Consider the following 19442-nt stretch of genomic DNA (forward strand, 5'->3'; position numbering starts at 1 on the left):
GCCGTGCACTGGCCGTGTGTCCAGAGACCTGAGCCCAGCCCTGGTGTGGCCGTGCACTGGCCAAGTGTCCAGAGAGGGCCGTGATTGTGGTTGTCAGCCCTGCCCATTGGAACTGCAACTGGATGAACTCACAGATTTATTTTGACAAGGTTTTCCTCTAAAGATGTGGGAGTCTTTGCACCTCACCAAGTTGTGCTGGTGCGGCCGTGGCACACACTGGGCTTTTCACATCTCTCTTCTAGGGAGTGAGTCAGTGGGCATAGGATGGCTAAAGTACAGGAATTTTAATAGGGAATTTTCAAGTAAATGTTTTGTTAGTATTACAGCTCATTTTAGAAAGTAAGGTACTTTCATAGAGAATGTTTAAAATTGTTAAGAGGTAGACAATACTTCTAAAAACCTGCAGGTCTTTTATTGTGGTGTGAGTTTATATTTATTTCCATCATTTTATATTTGTCAGATTTTTAGGCAGAAGGGTTTGCATAATGTCTGCCTGGAGAGCCTGAGCCTCTGTGGATAGAGCCGGGCCAGGCAGCCACTCAGCCCAGGAGCCAGAGCCGGGCCAGGCAGCCACTCAGCCCAGGAGCCAGAGCCGGGCCAGGCAGCCACTCAGCAGAGGAGCCAGAGCCGGGCCAGGCAGCCACTCAGCCCAGGAGCCAGAGCTGGGCCAGGCAGCCACTCAGCAGAGGAGCCAGAGCCGGGCCAGGCAGCCACTCAGCAGAGGAGCCAGAGCCGGGCCAGGCAGCCCCTCAGCAGAGGAGCCTTCACCCAGAGACGCATAAAATCAGTGTTTGTTTATATCAATAGTCATCCCTTAAACTCAGATCCAGGGCTGTCATCCACAGCAGCCACGCGGATGGTGCAACCTTGCTGCTTGTCAGGTGTTGTTACCTGACACGTCCACAGCAGCCACGCGGATGGTGCAGCCTTGCTGCTTGTCAGGTGGTGTTACCTGACGTATCCACAGCAGTCATGCGGATGGTACAGCCTTGCTGCTTGTCAGGTGTTGTTACCTGACACATCCACAGCAGCCATGCGGATGGTACAGCCTTGCTGCTTGCGCCTCATGGTTTTACCTTTGTTATTTTAATTTGTTTTTGTTTTTTTTGAAACAGGGTCTTGCTGTGTCACTCAGCCAGGAGTACAGTGGTTTGATCCCAGCTCACAGCAGCCTTGACTTCCCAGGCTCAAGCGATCCTCCTACCTCAGCCTCCCAAGTAGCTGGGGCTACAGGTGCACACCACCATACCTGGCTAACTTTTGTATGTTTTTGTAGAGATGGAATCTCCCTATGTTGTCCAGGCTGGTCTCGAACTCCTGTGCTCAAGTGATCCTCCCGCCTCAGCCTCCCAAGGGCTGGGATTACAGGCATGAGCCATTGTGCCCAGCCAGCTTTTGTTGTTTTTAAAAGTTGAAATTCATGGTTTTGGGTCAAAGCTAAGCTGTGACATAGGAACATGAAGTGATCTAGTTATGTTTGGTTATGCACTATGTGCGGAAAGCAACCTCTTCATGAATCTTCTAATGAACATCTTTCTGCCTGGAAAAAACCCTTTACCTACTAAACTTATTTTCACACCTTCCTAAGTTTGTTGTCTTCCGTGTTTTTGCTAGCTCCAGGCCCATTCGGCATTTAAAATAAAATGCAGGTTGGCCAGTCTGGCTGGGGAGTTATACAGGTACTACGGCTGGAGAATCCCAGTTGACTTGAAATTCAGGTTTTGCTTGTGAAAGTAGCTCGCTCGGGCTTCTGGTGATGACAGTGCTGTGAGGACTGCCTGGTTCGCTGGGTGTGCCTCACAGACAGGACACTTTTTAGGGTTGCTTTTGAAAGTGCCTGAGGTGAGGTTACCGTGTTGTCCTTGTACTCATCTTCACAGTTTCTGACCCTCCTGTGGGTGGAAAATCGACTGTGTGAAGGGCCTGTTGGTGTGAACGGGCCCCGCTCAGCCCGGCCTTGGCTGTCTTAGGATCCCCGCTTGGTGGCAAGGAGGGTGCGGCTCGTGGGTGGCTGCCTGGGGCTGCCCCATGTGGACTTGCTGGGACTTTGTCTTGATGAGAGAACTGCTGTCAGGTGGTGCTTCCTGCAGTGGGTATGAGTGTGGCTCTCAGTGTCTCTGTGGGGCCGGGGGTCTTGGGTGGCAAGGCCGGGGCCAGGCTGCGTGGCAACCCCGAGTCCCACCCTCATTGTCGTTGCTCAGGACCCCAAGAGGCCATGAGGAGCCTGCTGGGTCTGAGTCCTCCCTACACGGACACCCTGGCTTTCAGGAGAGTGGGTCTCGTGGGTCGCGCGTGTCCTGTTGGGTGAGCAGACACACCGGCTGTGACTTCAGGGCTACGGAAGTTGCTCTGTGGTTTCCAGCAGTGTAGACTCCAAGTGTGCCCTGTAGTGAGGACAAAGAGTGGAGGTTGGAGTCAGAATTGTGGACAGGCTCCTGAGGACCAGCAGAGGCTGGAGGCCAGGGCCTGCCCGCCGGGAGTGTGGCTGTGGAAAGATTCCAGTCCTTAGTGGGGGCTGCTGCCCAGACTCACCTGAATAAAGTGTCTTCAGAGCCACCTGTCCTGCCTGGTCATGGCAGTGACCCAGAAAGATTCATCAGTGGGCGGTAAGTTGGGAACAGAAGGAAACCCTTGAGGTAACTGGGTTGGAGACGGGCAGCAGGCTTGTCAGTCACTGTGCACTGGTGACGTGGCCTTTGGCCTCCCCAGCCGTCTGACCCTGGGCCTCGGGGTCTTGCTCTTGGACTTTGTGTGTCCTTGGGTGTCAGCTCCAGCACTGCGGTCCTCTGGGCCCTGCTGCTTCTGAAGGGCCGGTGCCAGGACACCGTCTTGGGGCCAGTGGCGGTCTGAGTATGGGGGCTGGGAGTCCCAGGCAGTGAGTCATGGCAGAACTGGTCCCTGACTTCCTGGTTGAGCCTTTAATTCTCCCGAACGCCTGTTTTTGCTTCTTTCAAGTTGTTGTGCTTGAGCCACTCTGTCATTAGCTGTGGGCGTTCTGAGTGCCCGCGCCCGATGTTGAGCAGAGCGGGCAGGAGCGCCCTGGCTTCAGGGAGGGCCCCCGCCCCCCGCATGGCGGTCACGCTGCGCTGAGCGTCCCTCCCCTCTGGTGGCCTTTCGCAGTGGTGGAGGGGCAGGAACTGACTGGCTCTTCTCCCTGTGGTGGCTGCTCGGGTGGCAGTGAGGGGACAGCGAGGGGGACAGACACAGGTGGAAGGAACCACAGTGGGTTTCATGAACCAGTGACAGTGGCTCAGGAGATCCTGAGGCTGTTTAATTTGCAAACAGCCATTACTTGGGATTGCTTGAACAGAAATGGTTCTAACTTAGAACAGGAACCTGAGCAGGGCTGGCCACGCTGGAATGCGGTGCCCACTGTGACGGCGCGGAGCCAGCAGACGCCACTGGCTTTGTTGGATAATGGAGAGAGCGCTGGCGTCTTCTGCCATCTGTGGTCGTCCTTGTGTGCTGTGCTTGCAGGCACCGTGGGTCTCCCTGGACGGGGTTCGGTTCCACCCCAGCGCCCTTGCCCTGTCTGTTCGCCCGTGTCCGGGCTGTGTGAGAAGCACGTCCCTTTGTCCAAGCAGAGGGTCTCTGCTCCACCCCTGGGGGAGGCCAGGAGGCCCTTGTTGGATGCTCTGGAGGGCAGCACTGGGACACGGCCACTGCACCCGGCCCTGGACGCAGGGCAGCCGGGTACTCAGGGGAGGAGCTCTTCAGGAGCTGTCGCTTGTGTTTAATTTTAATATAGCTGTGGCCCATCACAAGAAGAGTGTGGGCATTGGCAGCTTTGTCCCAGGTGCTGCAGGGTGGGGGTGGTGCCTGTTACTGCCTGCTGCTGGCGGGGGGGTCAGCTGCACAGGATGCACAGCCTTGCGCCAGCGGCAGCCCCAGAGGCCGTGCGTAGGGCAGGCCCTGGTGGTCAGGGACCCACCCACTCCTGTCAGCGCTGGGCTTGGGATGTGCAGCCGGCTGGGGGCACACATTCATGCTGCAGGTCTGGGCTGTGAGCCCGGCGAGCCCTGAATTCCACCTCACGGCAGCTGCTGGTTCACGTCGGCTGCTGGTGTTGGCTGTTCGCGTGATGCTTTTCTTTCTTGGGGGATGGATCAGTGGATGGAGAAATAAAGCTGTGTGGGCATAAAATCAGTGTTTGTTTATATCAATAGTCATCCCTTAAACTCAGATCCAGGGCTGTCAAGAGACCTGAGCCCAGCCCTGGTGTTGCCGTGCACTGGCCGTGTGTCCAGAGACCTGAGCCCAGCCCTGGTGTGGCCGTGCACTGGCCGTGTGTCCAGAGACCTGAGCCCAGCCCTGGTGTGGCCGTGCACTGGCCAAGTGTCCAGAGAGGGCCGTGATTGTGGTTGTCAGCCCTGCCCATTGGAACCTGTCTCTTATACACATCTAGATGTGTATAAGAGACAGCCACTCAGCAGAGGAGCCAGAGCTGGGCCAGGCAGCCACTCAGCAGAGGAGCCAGAGCCGGGCCAGGCAGCCACTCAGCAGAGGAGCCAGAGCCGGGCCAGGCAGCCCCTCAGCAGAGGAGCCTTCACCCAGAGACCAGCCTGGGGGTCTTTGGCCTGGACAGCACTAGATGGGGAGGTGGGAGCATGGCCTTGGGTTCCTTCCTCCTTGCAGTTTGGGTGAGTAACGTGTGATGAGGCCTAACAGGAGATTTATAACAAGTATAATCTCTCAGTCTTAGAGAAAAATGTTTCAAAGTGTGGGTTCTTAGCGTCTGTATTGAAAAAATTAAAAATTTAGTAAATTAAAAATTTAGTAAATGGGTGGTTTATTTTTCGATTTGAGGGTGATTTCTAAGTAAATGATGTATTTTGAGCACAGGAGAGTGGCTCCACCATGTCTTGTTAGCTTAGGAGCTGTTTTCTACAGTGAGTTGGCTTCTCTGCCCGCGCACCTGTGTGGCCAGCCCCGGCTCCGCTGTGGCAGAAATCAGTCACCTGTGGGGTTACGGACGTCCAGGTGGCCACCCCAGGCCGGGGGCCTCCTTCGGTCAAGCGGGGCCGGGTGTCTGTCCTCTCGTGCGCCCGAGGTGGCTGCCGGCGTGCGGGTGTGACTTTGTCAGTGTGAGCTCTGAGTGGGGGTATCTGGTGACGCTGCCCCTCCTTGTTCTCCTTGTTCTTGCGGAGTGGCTGGGGAGAGGGTTGCTGGGGGGAATGGAGCCGACCACCTTTTGTGTTGACCTCTTGACCTCTCTCGGGAGGCTTAAAAAAGTGAAGATACGAGGATTGGATCGTAATTTCTTTGTGTTGCTTTCCAGTAGCCCAGGGACCAAGCACACTGTGGGAACCAGACCTTGGTGTGCTGGCCCCGCCCTCCTCGTGGTGCCTGTGTCTGTCCAGGCTTTGTCCTCAGACCACTGCTTCACCACATTGGCTGCAGCTGGGTGGCAGATGCCCCCAGGAGGAGGAGAAGCATTTCTTCCCAGGGCTTTGGACTGTGCTGTGTGCCTGGAACCTGGAGGTGCTGTGGCCTCACAGCCCTGGGCGCAGCATGGAGGCCAAGCGGTGTCTCTACAGGACCCGTCAGTGATGAGGGTGACCGTGCTCCAGCCAGGTCCTAGGGAAAGCTCTCCGATAGCGACGGCTTAAGCAGTTCTTAAAAATTGCAAGTGATCTGTGTTCTCGGAGAAAGACCGGGAGAGAAGCACTCACGATAAGGTTGCGCCGACTGTGTACGAGTAGCGAGCTAGTGGAGTTCCAGGCAGTGTGGTCCCGTGTGAGCAGGGAGGGTGCTGGTTGGGGGGCAGTGCTCAGGACACAGTCTTTGTACCCAGTGCCCTCCCAAAAGTCTGCTCATCAGCGCCCCTGAGCCCAGCATTGACCGCTGGAGGGACTGGGTGCCTTCCCCGGGCTCAGACTGTGAGCCTCCTTGGGAAGCAGCACGTGGCTCCTGCTGCAGCCTCAGATCCTGTTGGGAGAGCAGGATTGGTGAGGAACCTGGAGAGGAGTAGGAGGTGCTGCCTGATAGCAGAGGTGGGTGAAGGGGGCAGAGAGGGCAGCAGGGGCCCAGTTCAGTCCTGTCTGGTTTTCACGCGGAGGCTTTTATGGAGTTGTGCTTCTCAAGCCTTTCACACGCCTCACAGTGGCGGTCCGAGGTGGCGGCTGAGTGAGTTAACACCCTCAGGATTAAAGGCAAAAGCATCTTCACTGGGTGCAGCATTTACAGTTTTGGTGCTGGAAGTTCTTAACCAGTGTTCTTAGGCGCCGTCTTCCCAGTGAAGGGAGCTGCCCGCCGTTGACGCTCCCCAGGAGGTTTGTGGCGTGGCTGCCGTCTGTGTTGTGGCCTGGGACTTCCTTAGAGAGAGGTGTCATCTCTCGTGTGATTTACCAGCTTCACGTGTGCTTCCAGGGCTCTTTGAAGCATCTGACTTTCTAATTTCATGAAGAAACAAATGTAGTGCAGAGAACAGAAAGCTGCTTTGTGACCTGTGGGTGCCCAGCCTGTGGGGCTTCCTCGTCGCCGCCTCCCAGACAGATCGAGTGCCGGCTCTCTGTGCTCTCCCGGACGTGGCCTTTCACAGCAGAGACGTTCTGTGCTCTTATTTTAACAACTGTAAGAATCTGAGCTTGGGGACAGTTGGGTGACCCGGGCTCTGTGTCTTCGTGTTGGCTAGGGTGTGTCATACACCTGGCCTGGACTGCGTGCCTCCGTATGGTGGGGGCTCATGACTGTCCCCAGCACCTTGACAGAGGGTCCTTGACTCTTAGACCCTGCACAGTGGGTGGTGGCAGGTGGGGTCTCAGTTCACAGGCACAGGTGGGAGAGCTGCTGGGCCAGCGTGGCCGGGTGACTTTCCTGTGGAAAGAGTGGGCTTGGGGCTTTTGGTGCGTGATCCACCGAGGCTGGGGGGTGTGCTTGGAGCAGTGGGGGAGAGCAGGGCAGGTGATGCATATCTGGGTACTCACCCCCAGCAGCACAGGAAGATGCTGGGAGCATCCCTCCCCTGGGCATCGTGGGGACAGTGGGGTTCTGCTCCTGTTGGTGGGTGGGGCTCCTTGTGCCCCAGGGGCAGGCCAAGCACCAAGTCTGTGCTGTGCAGCGTGGCAGGTGTGGCAGACGTGAGGCTGCTCCCTGCAGGCAGCTGAGGCCTCTGGGATGGCTCCTCTAACACATCCTGTGGGAACTGGAAACCCAGATGTCAGTGGAACCAGGTGTTCTGTCCATCACTGCCTCTTGCCCCCTAGCAAATTCAACCCTGGCATTTTTTTTTTCTGAGCAAGTTGAACTGCATTTTTGGGACAGGAGCCATGGCTGTGTGTGCTGGTGCTGAAGGGAAGGTCTGCAGGGCTCTTGGGAGCTGCGTTTCCTGCGCTCGGGCTCTGCACCCAGGCCGAGGCTCCCTCCACATCAGCCCCATTGTGGGAGGGTGGCTTAGTGCTCTGGAGGGGCCCGAGCAGTCAGGGAGACACCCCCTGCCCACAGCCACCCGCTCTGGGCTACGCGGGAGGTGCCCACGGTCCCACGCCTTCCTCGCGGAGGATGTGGCGGGCTGTCTGTGCTGTGGGGGTACTCGCTGCACCGTGCCCAGCCCTCACCGGCCAGTGCCGAAATGGGAAGGCCTGACGGGGCGATACAGTCTGCACCAGCTGTGTCTGCAGGAGTCCAGCACGATGCAGTTTATGCCTAGAAGTGATGTTTGTTTTTAAAATTAGTAAAACCTCATTAGTTATCAGAAGGTGTAACTATATGACGATTTTTTGTAGAGGGATTATTTCTGCCTTTGCAGAGAATGCCTGGATCCCTTCTGCCCCTTGGGGTCGCATACTGCAGGGGGCTGTGGTGCTCCGAGGGTTAAGTTGTTTCTGTCACCTGGAGGCTGCTTTTTCCTGAGGCGATTGGTGTTCAACAAATGACAAGCTGTCTAGAGAGAAGGGTTTTTAAATTACATGGCTGGGCTTGGGTTGCCAAAAGGAAGCCTCCTGGGGTATGTTCTATACTCGACATGCATTTGCTGTGTGTAATTGGAACCATGAGAAAGGTTTTTGTTCAGAGCTATTGGATAGTTTCCTTATTTTAAACCTGTTGAATCTGGAAAGAGTTGTTTTTGAAATTTTTTTCTGATAATGACTTTATATAAAAGTTTATGGCAAAGGAGTTTCTGTTCCACGTGCCCCTCCCCCAGCTTTGTGGTCGCCCAGGTGCCTGGCTACCGAGGCTGGCCTGCCCCTTGTGTTCGGGGTCCCGAGATGTCAGAGCTGGCAGCCCAAGGCTTCCTCTTTACCCTGAGCAGGAGAAGCAGGCCTCACTCCATTTTTCACCCCAGGATATAGCACCTGCCACCCTGGGATGCCTCAGAGCCAAGAGGCTTGATTTTTCTGTTCTTGTTAAGGAAACTGATCATCTCATACCCTCTCAAGCTGTTTTACTTTGTGCAAATTAGATCCTTTCCAGGGACCTGCGAGGAGAAACATCCTCAGCTTCTAGGGCTCCCTAGGATGTCGCCAGCAGCCAGGCCTTGGCAGCTGCCGCTTCACGTGTGCTGGCATGTGGGGCCCTGACGTCTGTTGCGGGTGTCATGGAACAGGATTGGAGGTTTCTGAGCGGCAGGAGGGCAAGGAGAAAGGCCCCAGGACTTTGCGCTGTGGCCTGGCCTGGAAGGAGGCCGGCTGGGCCCTTCTGGACGCCTGTAGCAGCACTGCCACTTGGGCAGAGGCCCCAGAAGCTGAGGTGGGGGTAGGCTTTGCTCCCTGCTGCTGGGACTCAGCCCTGCGGGAGCACAGGGAGGACAGCGGGAAGCCCACACCTCTGTGACTCTGTCCACAGCCGGGGAGAGCTGCCCAGTGTGCGTGGCCACCCACAGCCCTCTCAGGAACCGGCATCTTCTCCTTAAAACAGAGGAGCGGCCCGGTCGGCCTCTGGCTAGACCTCCTCCGCCATCAGTTTCCAGCAGGAAGTGCTGGTCAGACTGAAGGAAGGCCTGCGTGTGTGTTGGCCCAGATGCCTGTTAGTGGACGTCGTGTCTGCACAGCTGTCTCTGGGTAGCTGATTCATCCCAGCAGCTGACTACACTGGTGCTGAAGAGAACCAGCTCTCACGGACTTGGGGAGAGAAACCTGGGCTCCCCGACCCAGGTCAGGTCCTGGGGGTGTGGCGGGATCAGCTCCCGCAGCGCCTCAGTGGCCTGGGGTGGGGGGGGGTCTGTGTCCTCCCTTGGGGGCTTCTCACAGGGCTGCCAACCAGTGTCCAGGTGCACACGTTGGGCGTGGGGGGGCCTGAGACCAGTGTCCACACTGGCCACTGCCACTCGTGGTTGTCTGTTGGGAATCGGTTCTGTCCGGTGGATGGATAAATTGGGACTCAGCGGTTTGCACCCAGATGCCCGAGGCGGTGGAGTTGCTGGGTGGTTGTGCCTGGGGCCGCCTGGAGTGGCATTGCAGTGGCTGTCCCTGGGGACCTGGCCTGGCGGGGACACCACGTTTGTGCCCTGGAGTGGCATTGCAGTGGCTGCCCTTGGGGACCTGGACTGGCAGGGATGCCACATTTGTGTCACGCTTTTCCTCCTGGAGGTGCCACAGCCTATTAGTTTTGATGTGTGTTGGTCACGAACAGGCTGCCCTGTTAGCACAGAAAGTGAACATGAGCCGTAGAGAAGGCTCAGAGTGGACGTTGCAGGGCAAACAACTGATGGCCTTTTGGGTGTTACAGATTTGGTTTAGTTCAGATCGAGATAATCATCTTGAACCCGCTTGTTAGATTCAGTGGTTTTCTCTCGCACAGTCGCCCTATTGTGTTTGGTTTCACGTCTCACACGCATTCCGTAATCCTCACTCTTTCCCTTTGTAGAAGGAAAACGTTCGACATTTACAAGAAGTGAGAGATACTCTTGCAAATCATCCAGCAGGTTCTGGGTTGCGGATTGATGGCCGCACTGGCCGTTACTCTCAGTGCCTCCTGCCGGTGATGGTGCTGCCGGCTCTGACCTGTGTGAGGAGGGCCTTGGAGAGCACAGGGCCCCCAGGCGGAGAAGGCTCCAGGAGGTGCTTTGCAGGAGGGAGTCATGGCTGAGAGAGGGAACGCGGAGCTGCTCTGTGTGGCCATGCGGGGCCTTCCAGAGTGAGTTGTGGGGTCCTGGGGTGAGAGCTGGTGGTGGTCTGACCACGGTGGGAGGGAGCTGTTGGGTCCTGTGGAGGCATGACTGCCGCAGTTGGGGTGTGCTCTGGGAATGGCGCTGTGTCTGGATGTGGAGGAGTGAGGAGGAGCCAGCCCTGAGCTGCATCCGAGGGGAGGGCTGGCCGTGGGCATGGGCGCTACACCAGAGGACGCCTCTGCTCTGGGCACTGGGCTTGAAGAAGCCTGCAGCACATCCAGGTGGAGTGTCCTGAGGAAATGAGGCGGGAGAGGGCTGGGCCCCAGGTAGGCTGGGGAGACCTTGGTGTCTGGCGGGGACCCCGGAATGTCCTGCCGCTCCCCTGGGCCTCTGTGTGCGGTGCCCTGCGTTGTGGCTGGGCTGAGAGGAGGCAGTTTCCCCAGCTGCTTACTCTGGCGAATTTCACATCCTTGATACCGCGGTATCTTTGAACTTTCTGTTTTGAAGAAAGTTCATTTTTATGTAGTTTTAGTAAGTGTATAAATGTGATAATCTTATTAAAAGTAATCACCATATGTATATAAAATAAACTGTGCAGAAACATCCATTTTTATTGCTATTTATGGACCATAAAGATCCTTAGATGCAAAAAGTCAGAGGGGAAATTTGCATATAATATTCATAGTCCTACAGTTGTTGCTTATGGTGTTTTGCCTAAGATCATTTCTAGGCGCGTTCTTCTGGGAGATAATGTATCCGATGACAGCTGCATGTGCAAATAACCGGCCTCTCGTGTGTCCATGCCTGGAGTGCCTTTTCTCAGACTGTGTGTGGTGTCAGTGAACTCGGTCGGTGGGTGTGAAGTGTACAGACAGCGTGTGCATGGAGGGGGTTGTGTGCAGAGCCCTGAGTGAGGCCCTGGGTGTGTGGGTGCTTCAGCACGAGGGCGTCCTGGGGAGGAGTGCTTGTCCGGGAGGCGGAGCTGGGTTGGGGACTTGGGTGCTCCTCCTGGCTCCGTGGGTCTCCATCGCTGGCTTCATAGCTGTGTTCCGTTTTCTTTGTTCAGCAGTTGATCTCAAGTATTTATTCCAAAGCACTTGAAATATATGAACCTAATAAATCAAACAAATACAGTAAAACTTGAGCTCCTTGGAACATCCCAATATACTTACACCACATGTCCTAAAATCCTCTCGTGTCTACGTAAAAAATCATGTGTAGCCTGGGCAACAAGGCGAGATCCCATCTCTACAGAAAATTTAAAAAGTATCTGAGTGTGATGGTGGCATGCCTGTAGTCTCAGCTGCTCGGGTGGCTGAGGAGGGAGGATTGCTTGAGCCTGGGAGGTGGAAGCTGCAGTGAGCCAAGATTGTAGCACTGTGCTCCAGCCTGGGAGACAGAGCCAGACCCTGTCTCAAAAAAAATAAGAAATAAATGAAATCACACACGGGTGTGATATCACATTACTCATTAACCCACTGTCTTTTTTTTTTTTTTTTTTTTGAGACGGAGTGTTGCTCTGTCGCCCGGGCTGGAGTGCAGTGGCCGGATCTCAGCTCACTGCAAGCTCCGCCTCCCGGGTTCACGCCATTCTCCTGCCTCAGCCTCCCGAGTAGCTGGGACTACAGGCGCCCGCCACCTCGCCCGGCTAGTTTTTTGTATTTTTTAGTAGAGACGGGGTTTCACCGTGTCAGCGAGGATGGTCGCGATCTCCTGACCTCGTGATCCGCCCGTCTCGGCCTCCCAAAGTGCTGGGATTACAGGCTTGAGCCACCGTGCCCGGCCTAACCCACTTTTAAATGGAGCTGGAAGGATAATCCACACCTACCTCGGATTTCCCTACATAGCCGTTTTGCATAGGAACCCTGCACGTATGGTTCCTGAAGTCAACACTGAAGGTGCCACGGCCAGCTTTGCATTTTCATCCTGGTTCCCCCCAGACCTGCTCTGGGCAGAGCCAGGCATCCCCTGGGACGCTCTACCTTTGCGTGACTGTGACAGCACGACATCTGCACCTCTCCCTCCCCTAAACCAGTGGCACCTCTCTCTCCCCTAAACCAGTGGCACCTCTCCCTCCCCTGAACCAGCGACTCCTCTCCCTCCCCTGAACCAGCGACTCCTCTCCCTCCCCTGAACCAGCGACTCCTCTCCCTCCCCTGAACCAGCGACTCCTCTCCCTCCCCTGAACCAGCGACTCCTCTCCCTCCCCTGAACCAACGGCTCCTCTCCCTCCCTGCCTGGTGGGAGCCGCGTTTCCTTGAGTCTCCTCAGACACGGCAGACCCCCGGGTGGCATTGTGTGCTGTTCTGAAGGAGCTTTTGCTTCTTCACGTCACTTGTAAAAAATCCTTTCCCTGGATCTGAGTTGGTCGGCCTGTGTCTTTTTTTCGGAGGCCTGTTTTCTGACCAGGCCGTGGCTCTCACAGGAGCCCCAAGCCTCTGGGTGGGCCCCACGTGGCTTGTGTGCCTCACTCATCTGGCGCCATGGCTGTGCTCCGGCCCTGAGTCCTGCTTCTCTGAAGCCTCACGCGTTGCCCGTGTGGTCTGCTCCTCACCATCTTTTCTCTTTTCCTTGCCCAGTTGTCGCCGTGATCCTGAAGGCGCTGACTTACGACGAGAAGCGGGGCTCCTGCAGCGTGGGCACCAACGTCAGGGACGCTGCCTGCTATGTGTGCTGGGCCTTCGCGCGTGCCTACGAGCCTCAGGAGCTGAAGCCCTTTGTGACTGCCATCTCTAGGTAGGCCCATTCGTCGAGGCGCCTCGGACGCGCCATGTGCCCTGATGGCACCGTGTGTCGTCTTCCCCGTGAGAGGTGTGCACGGCAGATGCTCATGAACAGGTGAAATTCCTTGACCAGAGGATCTGTGACAAAGCCACTGCTCAGAGGTCAAGTTCCTTTTCTGTGGAGGAGCAAGTGGAGTGGAAATGTGTGGGAGGAACATTCTGGAGGTCTTGGCCACCCTGCAGGCAGCAGATTCTTGGGGGCAGGTGGAGGCATCCTGGGTGGCATGGGAGGAAGCAAGTGGGGCACGGGAGTCGCCTGTGCCGCCCCCTGCAGTCATGGGTCTTACCGAGAGGCGAATTCCTGTCTCTATCTCCTTTCAAGTTCCTCTGGAATACGGCAGGCATGTTGGACATGGAAGTCTTTAAACGGTGTTTGTTTTTGTTGAGGAGCTGGATTTTGTGTTTTTGTGGACCAGCACTTGAGAGAATATTCAGTAGCAACAGCCTTCGCTTGCCTGGTTTCATCTCCTCTGAGATGTAAGTGGACACTTCAGAACCTCTGGGCAGGAGGAAGCCATTTTTCCCTCTGGCTTCCTGATGAAAGAACTGAAGCCAGCAGGTTTCATGTGGTCACCAGAACCTCAGAAGCTGTGCGGCCTGTGGTGGGCGGGGCCCTGCCTCGGTGTCCAGTGCACGCACCCAGCTGAGCCCCATGGTGATGTCTGGTGCCAGCGACTTTCAGGAGCCGATATTTTTTGCTGAGGAAACATGCAGAACAGATGTGCCCCCAGCGTAGGAAATGATTGGATTCAATCCAGCCACGTACACTGGTTTTGTACCTGCCTTTGGACTGAAATGAGTTCTTTTGTGCTGAAGAAGGCAGGCGCTTCCTTTCTTGTTGTGCATGAAGGAGCTGGAGGCGGGACACCGAGGAAGGCGACTCGGCGTCACTGTGCATCATGGGCGTGTGAGCCCACGGCTGAATCATCACGAGGTTTCACACCCGCACTTCACCCGACAACTTTCACTAGGAAATGAACTGGGGAAGCTGACTTCAGAATGAAGCTCCTGAAGCTGCCCAGGAGCTGGCCGGCCCCTGTGGGGGTCACGAGATGCAGCGCCTGCGGCTTCCACCTGGAAGGGCTGCTCCTTTGGTCTGGGCGGGTGGGGCGCTGGTGGTAGATGCACCTGGTGGCAGGCTCAGGCTGAAGTGCCGGGTCCCCTCTGCTCCCCACGCCCTGTGAGCACCCGCAGTGAACCCCCCGGGTGGAGGTGCCACTGGCTCTGTCCGACAAGCAGTTCGTGAGCCACACACCGGCATGGGCTCCCAAGGGTCTTGGTGACAGGCACTGTCTCTTGTTCTTGCCCACTGCTGTTCCGTCTTACCAAATACTCAGAGCGCCAGAGAGGGAGCTCAACCCTGTTACTTTCCTGGGCCTGCAGCACGTGGCCGGCGTCTTGTAGTCTAGATTCTTGCATCAGCCTGAGAGGGGCTGAGGGTCCTCCTCCTATCCAGGGAGGTCCTGTGTTTCCCGAGGCAGCTGTGAACATGCACATCCCTCCTGTCCTGCTCCTCTTCAGAGGAGAGCAGCGCGGCTGGAGGGTGCTGGTGCTGGCCAATGTGTTGTGGAGAGTGTGGCTTACCTGAGGTCAGGGAGGTCTGGGGTGGCTGGGAGCAGGTGTGGCCGCTGTCCGCTGCTGTCCCCAGTGGCCACTCTGGTGGCGCTGCTGGGCAGGGGCTTGGCTGCTGGTGGTCTTCAGGGAGCAGCAGTACCTTGCAGAGTGGAGCAGAGAAGATGGAAAGACGGAGAGGCCCGGCTTTGGGCCCCTGCTGAGCTCCTGAGGCCCTGCCACGTGCCCGTGCCAGCCTGCTCCCCTGCTGTCTGTGTGCGGGAGCTCTTGAGTGTGATCAGCCTCAGGAAAGGCTCTTCCTGTTACTTCCTTGCCCTGCTCCTGCACTTTTAGGAAGTTGATCCTGCAACTAGGCAGTGAAAGCAAAAAAATTTCTCTCATTGTTTATATGAATAGTCAGAGAATGAGAAAACTTCCTTACACTGATAACTCACTCGGTTTCTTTAGCAGCCCTGAGAGGTGGGCAGGTGCCACCGCATTCCGGTTTCACTGAGGAGCTTTAGCAGCCCTGTGAGGTGGGCAGGTGCCACCGCATTCCGGTTTCACTGAGGAAGTCAGGACAGCACTGAAGACACTTGTCCGGCACCTTGTGGCCGACAGCTTCTGAGCCAGGCCCGTCTGGGCAGCAACTCCCAGGCCCTGGCCGGGGGCTCGGCGCTGCCTCGTGGCTGAGAAGCTCCTTACCCCCTTCTGTGAGGCCCTGGAAAGACCCGTGATTCAGACGGGTGACGTTTTCGGCTGAATCCGGCTCCTCAGATGGTGGCTCCCATTTCACAGTGAAAATCCTCACGGATTTCCTTTCCAGCCTCATATTTTGTCTAAGAGTGTCAACGTCACTGGAACCTGGATCTACCCTTCCTCCTGGGAGGAACTCTCTGGTCCAGTGTCACAGGAGGGGCAGGGCCAGGGCTGAGGGCTGGCACAGGAGATGGGGGGGAGGCAAAACCCCCACTCACCTGGGAGAGCGTCTAGGTGGGCACGGAGCCCGGGGCCGCATGTGAGCCATAACTCATTGGTTCTCTGTTTTGGGGGAAAGCTGATCCCACTGGAGGGTGACTGTAATGAGAGTCTCCAGATCAGGTGCTGACTTCGGAGAGTTGCAGGCGGAACCATCCGAACAAGTCAAGTCCCCGCTACTGGACAGGGTTGGCAGCTCAGCTGGGACTGGAGAGAAAAGTCATGAGCAAGAAAGTTCTTACTGAAGGTCCTGGACAGGCAGATTAATAACTTCTGCCTTTGGCAACGTTAGACCTCATCGTTCCAGAGTAAAGTATCTGTAAAAACCTGCCGACGTGCGTGGAGCCTGGCCTTGGTGTGGGTGTGGAAGGCTGGGGGCCAGCCGGTCGGTAGTCCTGGTGCAGGTGGGCCCTGTGCTTTGTGGAGGTTGGCGCCGCTCGGTGACTTGCTCACTTATTCTTAGGCCTGATTCACGGAGGCTGGGACCTTCACGGAGGCTGGGACCTTCACGGAGGCTGGGGTCTTCACGGAGGCTGGGACCTTCACGGAGGCTGGGGTCTCCACGGAGGCTGGGACCTTCACGGAGGCTGGAGTCTCTACGGAGGCTGGGACCTTCACGGAGGCTGGGGTCTCCACGGAGGCTGGGGTCTTTGCGGAGGCTGGGGCCGCTCGGCGATCTGTTCGCTCTCTCTCAGGCATGAACATTCCGGGCTGGGTTCCTGTTCCTTTGCACAGTTTCCACAGGGGAGCCTCTTGCTCCAGGGTCATCTTCCTCACTTTGGAGCCCCTTGAGCTGCCCCTGCACAGGCTCCTGTAGGCCCCGTGAGGGTCCTGACCGGGGCTCCTCTTCTGGAGCAGCTGCCGTGTGTGGACCGGCACTGGCATGGCCGTGGTCTGCCCAGTGCCCCATCGTGCTGTGGGGGTGCCCCCGGGGCTGTGTGGGGCCCACGGTGGGAGGTGTGGTCGGGGTGAGTGTGACTTCTGTCTGGGGCACGTTGGGCGGGGCGTGCAAAAGGGGGGCCCTGGGACTCCTGAGTTTCTGGGTTAGGCCTGAAGGACTGTAGGACGCGCTGTGGGCTGCAGGCTTGAAGAAGGACGTGAGTTTCTGGAGTAGCCTGGACTACACAGCCAGGTCCTCCCCGGCATGTGGTGCTGGCCTGGGTCCCACTTGGCTTTGATCTCGTGGGGCTTTGGTTTTTGGACGTCCTGGATGGGCCTCCACCATGGCCCCCGGGTTCCCTTGTGCGCACTGCGCACACCGAGCCAGCAGCTGCTGGGGCCTCAGGGCTCGCAGCTCACAGGCTTCTGACGCCTTAGCCTGGAGCTGGCATTGTGCCCCTCTCGCCCCTTTACCTGCACCGTCCCGGCCGCAGACCCAAGGGTGCCCTTGGAGCCGTGCCCACCGGCCTGGGTGTCAGGCTTGTCCAACGGGTTCTTGGAGAACCTGGGCCCCATCCCTCCCTGACCCATGCAGGCTCCAGGCATCCGGCCGGGCAGGCTGTGAGTCAGGCTGCGCCAGGTGAGCGTGTGGGATGCTGCTGGTGTGAGCCTCCCTGCCCAGGAGCCCTGCGCACCCGGGTATCGGTTGGGGTGTGCCCTTCCAGATCTGCCTCCCTTGGTTTGTCATAAGTGACCACATTTTAATTACCAGCTTTTATGCCCGTCCATTTGGGAACGTGATACAATCTTGATTTCTCTAACTTTCACAGCTCTTCGGTGGGTCCTGTGGCAGTGCATGCTTGGGATCAGAGCACCAGAGTGTAATTTCCGCAGGGAAATGGGGGCAGCAGCTGCTCCTCACTCCTCGGGTGCCTGGCTCTTCTGAGAGTCAGTTCGGGGGTTTGGTGGCTCGCTCACTTTTTCTAATTGTTTCCTGGCTTTTTGCTAAAAACACCTTGGATGAACTGTTCCTCCACCTCATGGTGTGGATGTATACCGTCCCTGTTTTATAAATATCAAAAGGGGCTTCTCAGGTAACTTTTCCCATGTTTTGGAGGTAGCGTTGGTTTTGAAAACCTGATTTCCTCAGTGTTGCACACAGGTAGCTTCAGAGGTGGGATAATTGTTGGAGTAGCGAATGGATTTCCCTGAACAGCTGAGTGTGATTCAGGGGCAGGGACAGTGTGAAGTTAAAGTGGGACAGAGTGGTTGTGTGTTATCTACAAAATCCCTCCTAACCAGTAATCACAATCTCATTTGCAAGAAGGAAAAGAAAGCCGAGCCCTACGCTGCTGTTGCCATTGTGCGTCCAGTGATTTCCTCACCTGAAACTCTTTTGTAAGCAGCTCATGTTGACATCAGCTCCGCCCAGGCAGCCACAGGGCCCTCCCCTGCCTGCGGGCAGCCTCTGACTCTCGGCCTCCACCTGCAGCAAACCTGCTGAGCCGCGCGGCCCAGGGAGGATCCGCCGAGGCCTGCAGATCCGAGATCTCTTCCTCGGGGGCAGGATTGTCCTGGAAAATCAGGAAATGGCAGGCATTGCTCAAAGCTACGTCTTATTCTCACTGGTATTTCTCAGTGGCACAGCTTCCAGGGGAAGACAACTCTTGTTTTTCAAGAAAAGTTAAGTGGCCGTTACCGCCAGAGTCCTAACTAACCCCGTGAAACCTGGCAAAGCCTCCACGCCAGCTCAGGTGTGACTCGAAAGCACGTGAAACCTGGCAATGTCTGCCTCCACGTCAGCTCAGGTGTGACTCGAAAGCACGTAAAAACTTTCTCGTGTTTTACCACCGTGTGGATTAGTGTGAGCTTTGGTTCTTCGGGGTTAGGAGAATTCAGCCCTAGGCAGGCTCAGTTTTACGTGAAGGAAGATATGATTTGCAGCGTTCAAAAAACAGGGATGGCTAACAAATTACTAGTCTGATATTTTTTAAATGTTTGACTTTCAAATGACAGAATTATTGTTACTTAAGGTAAAAACGGTGTATTTGGCTTTTTATTGCTATAAAATACTATATAAATAAGAAAACTTGAGCTGGGGTGAGGTCTGTACTTTGCCGTACCTGCCGAAAATGAGGTGCCTGGAGCTTGGGACAGGTCGAGGCGTGCACGTCCCCTTGACAAGGACAGGAAAGAGAATCCCTTTCTGTTTGACACAGACCATTTCTCTGTGTTGGGAAATCCTAGTGAAGTTTCGTATAAACTTCTCCAGCGAAAGCAAACGGGCAGGGACACCTGGGGCACGTTTCAGCGCAGACAGGCCGGCCCGTCTCGCGGCCTTGCGGTGTCTCTAGGTTCCCGGACAGGAGCTGAACGTGGTGACGTCATCAGGGTGTTCCTGCAAAGGGAAACTGAGAGGCCCCCGTGGGACGTTGGGTGCCCTGTTGGAGCCGTCGTTTAGGAAGGAGCTTTTATATTTATATTTAACCAGCATCATTAAACCTGTTTGTATGTATTTCTCGATGAGCCAGTTTTGTTGTGAGAATGAGAAAATTAGAGCCATTTTAGTAAGTGTCCAAATCAGGACAGTGTTCAACTTGTTGTAGGTCCATATCTAGTTGATTGCTTGAATTAGCTTGGGAGTCTGTGGTTAGTTAAAAGCAGCGTTTTTCAGGCGTTGCTGTATTTGTCCTACGACATTCTGTGAGGTTCGGTAAAACACACACGCAGCAGCAGCTATCGTGACACTGACTTCTCGTGGCAGGAGCCGGCTCCGTGGAAGTGGGCCAGGCTGTGGTCGTTCCTCCCGAGCCAGCTTTGCCTGCGGAAGCCCACGTGGCTCCCCAGAAGCTGGTCTCCGCACCGCTCTTGCTTCAGGTGAGCTGCCTGGCAGTGTGGCTGTGGCTTTGCGCAGCGTGTGGTCTGTGTCCGAATTGCTGAGCACTGCCGGGAGAGGAAGCCGGGAGCTCCTGGTGTCTCCTGGTGTCAGCTGGTCTGGCTGCCTTAGAGGAGCTGTTGAGCCGGACTGAACAGCAGTGACCTTAGAGGCTTAGACCTGGTTAGGATGGTAGATGATTTTAAGTTTCTTCTCTTTCTTCCATTCTTTCCTCATTAATCAATGTTCCATACTTTAAATATAGTAATTTAAACAAATAGCAAATTTCACGAATTCAGTGTAAAATGTGGCCTTTCAGTATGGTTGG

At 56.1% G+C, this 19442-nt stretch overlaps 1 protein-coding gene across 1 annotated transcript in view; it reads left to right on the top strand.

Moving 5' to 3' along the window:
- Positions 1–19442, top strand: part of TBCD (tubulin folding cofactor D) — a 217007-nt gene that overhangs the window by 118415 nt on the left and 79150 nt on the right. Inside the window, 1 exon segment of the mRNA XM_011970092.1 lies at positions 12628–12784. Coding sequence (XP_011825482.1) covers positions 12628–12784 — 157 coding nt within the window.

This window comes from Mandrillus leucophaeus, unplaced genomic scaffold, assembly GCF_000951045.1.
Source record: "Mandrillus leucophaeus isolate KB7577 unplaced genomic scaffold, Mleu.le_1.0 Scaffold1, whole genome shotgun sequence".
Classification (NCBI taxonomy): domain Eukaryota; kingdom Metazoa; phylum Chordata; class Mammalia; order Primates; family Cercopithecidae; genus Mandrillus; species Mandrillus leucophaeus.